Raw genomic sequence first — 12,683 nt, 5'->3', positions numbered from 1 at the left:
AGTGGCAGATATAGTGTGTTTTGGTCGAGGTGGTGTGCAAAGTGAGAGGGTTAAGGAAAATGATTTGGTAAACAGAGAAGAGGTAGTAAAAGCTTTGCGGAAGATGAAAGCCGGCAAGGCAGCAGGTTTGGATGGTATTCCAGTGGAATTTATTAAAAATGAGGGTGACTGTATTGTTGACTGGTTAGTAAGGTTATTTAATGTATGTATGATTCATGGTGAGGTGCCTGAGGATTGGCGGAATGCATGCATAGTGCCATTGTACAAAGGCAAAGGGGATAAGAGTGAGTGCTCAAATTACAGAGGTATAAGTTTGTTGAGTATTCCTGGGAAATTATACGGGAGGGTATTGATTGAGAGGGTGAAGGCATGTACAGAGCATCAGATTGGGGAAGAGCAGTGTGGTTTCAGAAGTGGTAGAGGATGTGTGGATCAGGTGTTTGCTTTGAAGAATGTATGTGAGAAATACTTAGAAAAGCAAATGGATTTGTATGTAGCATTTATGGATCTAGAGAAGGCATATGATAGAGTTGATAGAGATGCTCTGTGGAAGGTATTAAGAATATATGGTGTGGGAGGCAAGTTGTTAGAAGCAGTGAAAAGTTTTTATCGAGGATGTAAGGCATGTGTACGTGTAGGAAGAGAGGAAAGTGATTGGTTCTCAGTGAATGTAGGTATGCGGCAGGGGTGTGTGATGTCTCCATGGTTGTTTAATTTGTTTATGGATGGGGTTGTTAGGGAGGTGAAAGCAAGAGTTTTGGAAAGAGGGGCAAGTATGAAGTCTGTTGGGGATGAGAGCGCTTGGGAAGTGAGTCAGTTGTTGTTCGCTGATGATACAGCGCTGGTGGCTGATTTCATGTGAGAAACTGCAGAAGCTGGTGACTGAGTTTGGTAAAGTGTGTGAAAGAAGAAAGTTAAGAGTAAATGTGAATAAGAGCAAGGTTATTAGGTACAGTAGGGTTGAGGGTCAAGTTAATTGGGAGGTAAGTTTGAATGGAGAAAAACTGGAGGAAGTAAAGTGTTTTAGATATCTGGGAGTGGATCTGACAGTGGATGGAACCATGGAAGCAGAAGTGAATCATAGGGTGGGGGAGGGCGCGAAAATCCTGGGAGTATTGAAGAATGTGTGGAAGTCGAGAACATTATCTCGGAAAGCAAAAATGGGTATGTTTGAAGGAATAGTGGTTCCAACAATGTTGTATGGTTGCGAGGCGTGGACTATGGATAGAGTTGTGCGCAGGAGGGTGGATGTGCTGGAAATGAGATGTTTAAGGACAATGTGTGGTGTGAGGTGGTTTGATCGAGTAAGTAATGTAAGGGTAAGAGAGATGTGTGGAATTAAAAAGAGCGTGGTTGAGAGAGCAGAAGAGGGTGTTTTGAAATGGTTTGGGCACATGGAGAGAATGAGTGAGGAAAGATTGACCAAGAGGATATATGTGTCGGAGGTGAGGGGAATGAGGAGAAGTGGGAGACCAAATTGGAGGTGGAAAGATGGAGTGAAAAAGATTTTGAGTGATCGGGGCCTGAACATGCAGGAGGGTGAAAGGCGGGCAAGGAATAGAGTGAATTGGATCGATGTGGTATACCGGGGTTGACGTGCTGTCAGTGGATTGAATCAGGGCATGTGAAGCGTCTGGGGTAAACCATGGAAAGTTATGTGGGGCCTGGATGTGGAAAGGGAGCTGTGGTTTCGGGCATTATTGCATGACTGCTAGAGACTGAGTGTGAACGAATGGTGCCTTTGTTGTCTTTTCCTAGCGCTACCTCGCACACATGAGGGGGGAGGGGGATGGTATTCCATGTGTGGCAAGGTGGCGATGGGAATGAATAAAGGCAGACAGTGTGAATTGTGTGCATGGGTACATATGTATGTGTCTGTGTGTGTATATATATGTGTACATTGAGATGTATAGGTATGTATATTTGCGTGTGTGGACATGTATGTATATACATGTGTATGGGGGTGGGTTGGGCCATTTCTTTCGTCTGTTTCCTTGCGCTACCTCGCAAATGCGGGAGACAGCGACAAAGCAAAATAAAATAATAAATATATATATATATATATATATATATATATATATATATATATATATATATATATATTTTTCTTTTTTTTTTTTTGCTTTGTCGCTGTCTCCCGCGTTTGCGAGGTAGCACAAGGAAACAGACGAAAGAAATGGCCCAACCCACCCCATACACATGTTTATACATACGTCCACACACGCAAATATACATACCTACACAGCTTTCCATGGTTTACCCCAGACGCTTCACATGCCTTGATTCAATCCACTGACAGCACGTCAACCCCGGTATACCACATCGCTCCAAATCACTCTATTCCTTGCCCTCCTTTCACCCTCCTGCATGTTCAGGCCCCGATCACACAAAATCTTTTTCACTCCATCTTTCCACCTCCAATTTGGTCTCCCTCTTCTCCTCGTTCCCTCCACCTCCGACACATATATTCTCTTGGTCAATCTTTCTCACTCATTCTCTCCATGTGCCCGAACCATTTCAAAACACCCTCTTCTGCTCTCTCAACCACGCTCTTTTTATTTCCACACATCTCTCTTACCCTTACGTTACTTACTCGATCAAACCACCTCACACCACATATTGTCCTCAAACATCTCATTTCCAGCACATCCATCCTCCTGCGCACAACTCTATCCATAGCCCACGCCTCACAACCATACAACATTGTTGGAACCACTATTCCTTCAAACATACCCATTTTTGCTTTCCAAGATAATGTTCTCGACTTCCACACATTCTTCAAGGCTCCCAGAATTTTCGCCCCCTCCCCCACCCTATGATCCACTTCCGCTTCCATGGTTCCATCCGCTGCCAGATCCACTCCCAGATATCTAAAACACTTCACTTCCTCCAGTTTTTCTCCATTCAAACTCACCTCCCAATTGACTTGACCCTCAACCCTACTGTACCTAATAACCTTGCTCTTATTCACATTTACTCTTAACTTTCTTCTTTCACACACTTTACCAAACTGTCACCAGCTTCTGCAGTTTCTCACATGAATCAGCCACCAGCGCTGTATCATCAGCGAACAACAACTGACTCACTTCCTAAGCTCTCTCATCCCCAACAGACTTCATACTTGCCCCTCTTTCCAAAACTCTTGCATTCACCTCCCTAACAACCCCATCCATAAACAAATTAAACAACCATGGAGACATCACACACCCCTGCCGCAAACCTACATTCACTGAGAACCAATCACTTTCCTCTCTTCCTACACGTACACATGCCTTACATCCTCGATAAAAACTTTTCACTGCTTCTAACAACTTGCCTCCCACACCATATATTCTTAATACCTTCCACAGAGCATCTCTATCAACTCTATCATATGCCTTCTCCAGATCCATAAATGCTACATACAAATCCATTTGCTTTTCTAAGTATTTCTCACATACATTCTTCAAAGCAAACACCTGATCCACACATCCTCTACCACTTCTGAAACCACACTGCTCCCCAATCTGATGCTCTGTACATGCCTTCACCGTCTCAATCAATACCCTCCCATATAATTTACCAGGAATACTCAACAAACTTATACCTCTGTAATTTGAGCACTCACTCTTATCCCCTTTGCCTTTGTACAATGGCACTATGCACGCATTCCGCCAATCCTCAGGCACCTCACCATGAGTCATACATACATTAAATAACCTTACCAACCAGTCAACAATACAGTCACCCCCTTTTTTAATAAATTCCACTGCAATACCATCCAAACCTGCTGCCTTGCCGGCTTTCATCTTCCGCAAAGCTTTTACTACCTCTTCTCTGTTTACCAAATCATTTTCCCTAACCCTCTCACTTTGCACACCACCTCGACCAAAACACCCTATATCTGCCACTCTATCATCAAACACATTCAACAAACCTTCAAAATACTCACTCCATCTCCTTCTCACATCACCACTACTTGTTATCACCTCCCCATTTGCGCCCTTCACTGAAGTTCCCATTTGCTCCCTTGTCTTACGCACTTTATTTACCTCCTTCCAGAACATCTTTTTATTCTCCCTAAAATTTAATGATACTCTCTCACCCCAACTCTCATTTGCCCTTTTTTTCACCTCTTGTACCTTTCTCTTGACCTCCTGTCTCTTTCTTTTATACATCTCCCACTCAATTTCATTTTTTCCCTGCAAAAATCGTCCAAATGCCTCTCTCTTCTCTTTCACTAATACTCTTACTTCTTCATCCCACCACTCACTACCCTTTCTAATCAACCCACCTCCCACTCTTCTCATGCCACAAGCATCTTTTGCGCATATATATATATATATATATATATATATATATATATATATATATATATATATATATATATATATATATATATAAGAACAAAACTGAATACTGCTATGTCGTATAATATGTTGTAGGCAGCCAATGGCCAGGGAGGTATATTACCAGTACCATCCACATAGTTATCAGAAGAGTTAGTGATGGATATGCATTGAGCCAGCACTACAAGGACTGATAATTTGCACTCCTCTGACCCAGATATCTGTCTTTTCTTCCTGCCTCACCCACACATGGGCTACTGGCATTTTGTCCACAAATATACAATCTCTCCTTGTCACACAAAACACTTGGCATCACTTAACTCACACATCCCATTCTTCATAGTTTTAGATTTTCCTGTGGTTAGCACTATGTGCTAGCCCTGTCTTTTGGCAAAATGGTGGGAGAAATAGATAGAAGTAGTGGGCTAGAATATTTAGGTTGGAGTAATTTGGTAGAAATATTAGGTAGAAGTAATGGGCAGGAACATTAGGTAGAAGTATTTAGTAGAAACATCAGGTAGAAGCCTCTGCAAACACTGCACAAGACCTGCCCTCTGCCTGTAGCCTGTTAAGGGCAAGGCACTAAAGGCTATGAAGCAGCACTAAAGTTAACTAGTTATGGAGACTCTGTAGCTATGGCCATACCCCTGAAAGAGTTCCAGAAGGGAACAGGCAACAGAGGTATAAACGGATAGATAGATGTATAATAACCAAACAGAAAAAATATATTTGAGTGAAGTCACAGGTACTTCACAAAATCAAGGGGATGGAACATATGAATACCAAGAAAGACTGGAAGAACTACAACTATACAGCCTAGAAAGACAAGAAATATAAATGATAATCTTTGTTGTAAGGCAACAAATGAAAATATAAAAGAAAATGCATTATTCCTGAAAGCCTTTCATCAAGGAGGATAAATGTTAATTAATAAGTCTTCAAAAACATCGTTTAACATGCCAAATATAATATAAGCCAAATTATATGATGGTCTAACCAAGAAGCTAGAATAATCATTCAATGTGCTGCCAGGAGAAAAAAGAAACATGCATGGAACAATTACAAAAACAAGAATAAAAAATTAAGTAATGCAAGTACAAGCTGACAAAATTATCTCATTTATCAAGCAAGAAATATTGTGAGTGCTTTATACTAGCCCTACTGTTATGGCTAAATCTTACCCTAGGTACTCATAAGTAGGTAGGTAGGTACTCTCCAAGAATACCATAGAAAGTACCTAGAAAATAGAAAATTAAATAAAAATAAAAATACAAGGGTCCTGCAAAAAAAAAAGATGGAAAGACCATTCAATGCACTACCTGGGGAGAAATAAGAAACAAGCACAAAACAAATACAAAAACACAGAAAACCTGGCTGAGGTCAGTCCCGTACCAACTTGAGATTGAAAACTATGTTTTGATCACTGTGGCAGATCTAAACAGTACAAGTCATCAAGCAATACAAAAAGTGAGTGCTCTGCATTAGCCCTGCCTTTTGACAAAACGAAATTGAAAGTGTTGACGATAACTAGGCTCTCTCTCTCTCTCTCTCTCTCTCGCTCTCTCTCTCTCTCTCTCTCTCTCTCTCTCTCTCTCTCTCTCTCTCTCTCTCTCATTATTATTACATGTATTGTTAACTAAGCAAGATGTACAGTGAGCACTATGCATTAGCCCAACCTAGTGGTGACAAGTCATTGTAGTGACTTATAAAGAAAGATAGAAGAAATAGCATTGCTTCAAAACTCATTTAAAGAACTTGCCATTATTAAGAACAAAAATCATCATATGAGAAGTGGATGAAACAAACTTCAGCAATTTCTATGATAATATAGATTTCAAAATGGAATTCATCGGCCATGAACTAGGGTTGTGTGGTGAGAGATTTTGTAAAATTTATAATGAAGAAGTAGGTAAAAGGTTACCTCTAGACTCAAGTGCAGAGGGAACAGTAAGAAAGAGAAAAGAACAATCTAATAATGGATGTCAAAAAGCATAGTTGCTTCAAGATGGTCAGTGGCAAAGAAATAGATATCTGGCACCAACCAGCCAGCAACTGCAAAGTATAAGAGAGAAGGAATGAGTAGAGCAGAATAAAGATGAAGGAACAAAGAACCTTGAAAAGAATATTGTAGACAAGGCAAAAGAAAATTCACTTTTTGAAAAACTCATTTGCAATCAATTGTCAGTCAAAAGAAAATTAACATCTTTTCCATAAATTCATTAGTGGTCAGTTGTCAATTAAAAGCATCTAATCAGGTTAAAGGATTCTGAGGAAAGAATGATATAGGATGATGTAAGGATACCTAAGGAAGTGAATAACAGAGTTCAAAAGTGTTTTTAAAAAGGAAGACACTATAGTCCAACAGTGACATGTAATGGGAAGGTTTTAGAAATCAGTGAGATATCTAGAAATGATACAAACAGAATGCTATTAGGCCTTGACCACAAGATTCAGTCTTGATGAAATTTCACCAAGTTGAAGGTCTGTCCAGGTACACTACATAAACCTCTTGAAATACTGTTCACAGCATCTCTGGAGAAAGGCAAAGTGCCAAAGACATAGGAAAGAGTGAACATCATTTGTATCTATATGATAGGAGACAGGAACTACAGATCAGTCTCACTAACAAGTATGGTGTGTAAGACTCTGGTAAAGATAATTAGAAAGCAAGTGGATGACTATCTACAAAGGAAAAATTACTTAGAGACAGCATGGTTTTGGAAAAAGGAGATCATCTGTGGCAAACCTCATGGAGTTCCACGAGAAAGTGAGCTATGTATTTGACAAAAGGGAAAGCTAGGTGGATTGTTTGTAACTGGACTGCCAGAAACAATGTGACACTGTACAGCATGGGAGGTTGATAAAGGAGGTGAACCACCAGAAGTAAGAGTGATACTCCTTCAATGGAAAGATCATCTCAGTGAAAAGGAACAGAGAACACATTAGAGCCCTCTCCAAACGGGGTGAGGTGAACAACAGTGCTACAGGATCCTGTTCTAGAATCATTACTCTAATTCATATATAAGTGTTTTGCCTGTTGATAATGCAAAAGTCATGTGGGAGTGAAAAGCAAGAAGGGCTGCATCTACTTACAAAGAAACCTAAACACACTCCAAGTAGTCTGATATATGGTTGATGAAATTCAATACAAGTATATGTAAAATAATGAGAATGGACAGAGAGAAAGAAGCTCTCAATATCATAATTCAGCTGGAAATAGGCATCAGGATTCCATGGGTGAGAGACTTGGGAGTCGACATCAATACTAACCTGTCGCCAAAGTCCCACATTTAAGAAATAGTTAAAAAGAAACAAACTATCTGCTGGCAAATATTAGAATACAGAGGGTCCTTACTAAATGACAGGGTTACATTCCTAATGATCTGATGTTAAAGCAGAATGTCATTTTACGAGTAAATGAAACCCATGTCATAAGGGAGGAATACGTTCCAGACCAGAAATTTCCCATCTAATTCTAAGGTACTGTATGGACTATCCCTGAAACGTCTTAGCTTACCATCAATAGACCACACTCTTTCATGATGTAAATCACTCTCTGATTCAGCAACTGTTGCCACTTGACAGGTAAATCAGACAATATTCAGCGATTCTTACTGAGGATGCTGGTGATTAGGGATTGAGGTAGGTGGTGTTGGAGTGGGATGGAGGTGCAGAGTGAATGGTTTGTGAAACCTTCCAAAGAATCCAATGTTATTTTGCTTTGATATTACCAAAGGCACTATAACTGAAAAACCTTGCAATATATCTAAATGTTTCATAATTAACTGAAAAGAATATTTGTAAAAATTTGAATTCTATCAATATGGTGTTTCTGTAAAAATTTAGTGTCATTCTATGACTTTCTACCCTAATTCTCAAACGTTGCAATCATGAAATGTCACTCTGAGCCATCATTCTGAGGAGAACCCCTTCAGCTTTCAAGTATATGGACAAGGAAACATTTAGCAAGCTATTCATATCCTACTAAAGGCCAAAACTAGAACATGTTTTTCAAGATTGGTCACAACATCTAAAGAAGCCCAAAGAGCTAATGAAAGTCTATAGAAGGGCAATAAAGATGGTACCAAAATTATGAGATTTGAATTACAGGAAAAGGCTACAGGCTCTAAATTTGCCCATCTTGTAAGAGAGAATAATGAGGGGTGACCTAAGCACAACCTTTAAGGTTTTAAAACAAACTAATGTCTTTGTACACAGTTCTTCAAGAGATTAAGGGATAAAGCCTTCAGAGGACATACCAAGCAATTAAGCAAGAGACATGTTAAAAAAGATGTAAAGATGTATTTTCACAGTATGAAAGGGTTGGATGAAAGGAATACATGAATTTATGAAAGTGTATAATAATAGAGAATACTCAAGAGATATGGCTCTACAAATGTATAATTCCCTCCCTGTACAGTACAATTCGATAATATCAAACAAGTAATCATGATGAAATTATTCATCATTGTAGACACTCGAGGGTAGGTAAGTACTCTCTCTCTCTCTCTCTCTCTCTCTCTCTCTCTCTCTCTCTCTCTCTCTCTCTCTCTCTCTCTCTCTCTGAGCAATGCACTGAGGTCATATCAAAGTAACTTAATTTCTACAAGTAAACAATAAAAAAAAAAATCAAATCCTAAAACTAATAATCATCACAACCACTAAATGAATAAAACTAATTTTCTAAGTTTTGAGAATCACAGAAAGAAGGTTGAATACCTAATATAGCAACTAATAAATCAACCAAATTTCCTAACTGTATTTTGATTAATTATACCTTTTATTGCTCAGCATTACACAAACAGTTCACAAGTTACAACATAAAGGCAACTGAAGTATCAGTTGAGCAAATTTAGTCACATCCTGTAGAAAAGGCGTGAGAAAAAGAGCAGCATCAAAAAGACTGTATACACTACTGCCTAAACATTAATGTTCTAATCAAGAATATTTTTGCCACATGTATGCCTTAGATAAAATGGTGGAAGATTTCAACATATAGAACAGAAGCTACAATTGGTATACAGCACACTGACTGCATTCCCCAGCATCACCACCAGCCTGCCTGTATTGAAACATCCTCTAACAAAACATATATAACAAGTGTAAAAAACACAAATGTTGTGAATAACAAAGGCTTTTCACAATGCATCTGAAAAGCTTCAGTGCATGTTTCATCAGTTTTTGCACACAAAGTACTGTACTGCATTTAAACACCACACATCTGCATTACAGGTGAAAATGCACTATCTTATACAAGCTTGAAATATCTAAGAGACAGGTCTAGCTAGTGGTCATGCCTAGCTGGACAAGCTACAGAACTGTGAGTCAACATTAGCTGCATGAAGCAGTACCCAACATCAAAGAATAATGCCTACTTTCCCTTCTTGAGCTCCAAAGAACCACTTGGCCATTAGCTCCCAGCAAACACTCAAACTCCTCCTCCTCCTCCTCCTCCTCCTCCTCCTCCTTCTCCTCCTCCCCTCTTGCTTTTCCATCTTGTTGAGCTACACAGCCATGGCCAGCTGACGACTCTGTGTCCGGTGTCCTGCACAAGACCGATACCTCACCTTCGCCAAATGTGTTCTTATCTGAAATTTATCACCACCTACTGTATTTATTTCTACTTCTGACACTGATGCACAAAATATGTAATACGAAAAATCCAAAGAAAAATCATCACCAAACAATGAAAAATTCTTTACTTAAATAACCCATCATCATTCAAGAGGCTTCTGCAATATCACAAAATTCCTTTATAAATGGCACACATTCTTCATTAAAACTTGATCAATCCTGTTAAAGTTTACATAATACTAATGACTGATAACCATCTTCATCATCAATACTTACTATAATCATCATCAAAATATTACCTATGTCTGGAAGGCAAGCATTACAAGGGTATAAATGTTGTATGATTTCCTGTATGAAAAAGATACATGGAAATATAACTGTCCTGGCATACTTATTAACATATCTACAGATGTATGTTACCTATGTACATAAAATTACCAAATTACTGCAAATACTGATCATATTCTTGACAGATACATTTAAAATTAGGTCATGGAGAACAAGTAACTTTATCATAAACAACTGTTAAAAGAAAGGTGTTAGGGAAATTCTGAATACACATTTGGATTCAGCATGCAAAAATAGGTAAGAAACATATTTTTTCCATGGAACTAAATCTCTGTTAACCAGTGACAATTAACTTGCAGAAAATAAGCTTCAGGATTCTGGATGTGAGTAGGAATTGGAAGCAGACATCATCACTAAACTGTTACCAGCTTTTCATACTAGGAGAATAACTAAGAAGACAAACTGTCTGCTGACAAGTATCAGAATAGCTTTCAAGTATAAGGATAAGTAAATATTTGGCAAGCTATTCATAACCTACATAAGGCCAAAACTAGAATACGCTTCTCAGATTTGGTCACTGCACCTAAAGCAAAAGAGCTCACAGAGAAGGTCCAGGGGAGGGCAACAATAATGGTACCAGAAAAAAGATAGCTAAGCCACAGGGAAAGGCTAGAGGCTTTAAATTAACCCACTTTGGAAAAAAAAGACTGAAGGGTGACCTGATCACAACCTCTAAGATTTAAAAGAGATCAACAGAGGGGACAACAGAAGTTCTTTGAGAGATGTAATGACAGAGCAGCCAAAGGACATATGATAAAATCATATAAGAAAATAATGATGTAAAGAAATATTTCTATAATATAAGGATGATGGATGAATGGAAAGGACTGACTAAGGATATAGATAATGCTGACAGCATGCATAAATCAAAAAGGCTGTATAATAGTAGAAAGTGTTCAAAACAACGATGGTACCAGAACAAAGAGAGCTAAACTACAGGGAGTGACCACATAACAACCTTCAAGTTTAAAAATAGGTCAAAAAAGTGGGCAATGGACAGCTCTTTGAGAGATGTAACAATAGAGAAGCCAGAGGACAATACATAAAATTGAGTAAAAAACTTGTAAATAAGAATGTAAAGATATACTTTTATAATATAAGGGTGGTGGATGCATAGAACAGACTGACTGAGGAAATGTTTAATGCAAACAGCATATATAAATTTAAGAGATTGTATCATGGTAGTGTTCAAAAGATGGGGACTCCACAGGTGTAAATGTGTCATTCCCTATTCTCTTTTCAATGAACCACTTGGCATCACTATCACTTCACATACCTCCCTGACCTAAGCATCCAACATCCACAATGATATGAAATGAATTCAAAAATCCTTTGATGCACTCTTTCCATCTCCTCTTTACCTCATCTCTGCCTTTACCACTCACTCATTTGTCCCATTCACCAATATTCCCATTGGTTCATTTGTTTCCCCTTATCATTAACTTCTTTCTAAAAATGTTCTTACTCTTCCTGAAGTTTGATGATACTTGCTCAACCCAACTCTAATTTGCCATCTTCATTCAGTCCCTGCACCTTCAACCTGATCCCTTACCATTTTCTTTCTCCCCCATCCCCATCTTTTTATATATTGAGCAACATGACATGGGAAAAACATGCCCCTATAAAAGCCATTTCAGGTGAAAGAAAAGAGTTAAATGAAAAGAAAGAAAAAATTAGGGCTCCACACATGTTTGTAAACATAATTCTTAAATGAAGAAAGGTTAGATGAAAAGGGAAAGACAAAAGGAGGAGAATTCCACTGTTTAGTGGTTCTGGGGAAGAAGGATGTATCATAACAGCCAGTCCTTGAGTTGCTGGACTCCACACAGAAACTGTGGGAAACAGCAACCAAAAACATGTCACAAATCCAAACTCTAGTAGTGGGCACACACGCAAACAACTCACACAAACAATGGCCAAAATAAAATCTACAAAAGAGAATGACAGCAGCAACACTACAGCATATAGAAAAAGTTGACTGAAGAGACGCCAGAAGAATGAATGAGACAGAAGTCTTTTGATTCCACTCTAGTCAATGGAGAAGTGGAGAACAAAGGATGAGCCTCCCCAGATGTGTGACCAGTATTCCATACTTGAGCAAGTAAAATCCCTGTAAACATAAAATAACTGCTCACAAGAAAAATAATTACAGCATCTATATAACATTCCCAGTTTTGGGGAAGCAGACTTTATAATGGTGATTATGTAGGGTTTCCAGAAGAGAGTGGAGGATATGATTACGCCCAAGTTTATGTTATTACAGAAATTAATTGTGGTGTTTTGAAACTGAACAGAGGGAAACATATGACTCTCAAAAGACATAAGGGGATAAATTGCATTGTAGCATCATTAAATCTTACAAGGTTACTGCTTCTACAATCCAAAATGCTGCAAAGGAGCTAAGTCAGAGAGGAATTATGACCAGTATGAGGA

At 38.7% G+C, this 12,683-nt stretch overlaps 1 protein-coding gene across 5 annotated transcripts in view; it reads right to left on the bottom strand.

Annotated features, from left to right (window-relative positions):
* Positions 1–12,683, bottom strand: part of LOC139751589 (methyltransferase-like protein 22) — an 88,854-nt gene that overhangs the window by 60,719 nt on the left and 15,452 nt on the right. For 3 of the 5 annotated variants that reach the window (XM_071667188.1, XM_071667187.1, XM_071667189.1), the window contains exon 2: positions 9,704–9,916. The exons of the other annotated variants lie outside the window; for them this stretch is intronic. In XM_071667188.1, the coding sequence (XP_071523289.1) occupies positions 9,704–9,916 (213 nt within the window). The remainder of the gene's footprint in view (positions 1–9,703; positions 9,917–12,683) is intronic. 5 annotated transcript variants of the gene reach the window in all.

This window comes from Panulirus ornatus, chromosome 11 (assembly GCF_036320965.1).
Source record: "Panulirus ornatus isolate Po-2019 chromosome 11, ASM3632096v1, whole genome shotgun sequence".
Classification (NCBI taxonomy): Eukaryota; Metazoa; Arthropoda; class Malacostraca; order Decapoda; family Palinuridae; genus Panulirus; species Panulirus ornatus.
The sequence above is the reverse complement of the archived record's forward strand: the minus strand, read 5'-3'. Positions and strand labels throughout refer to the sequence as shown.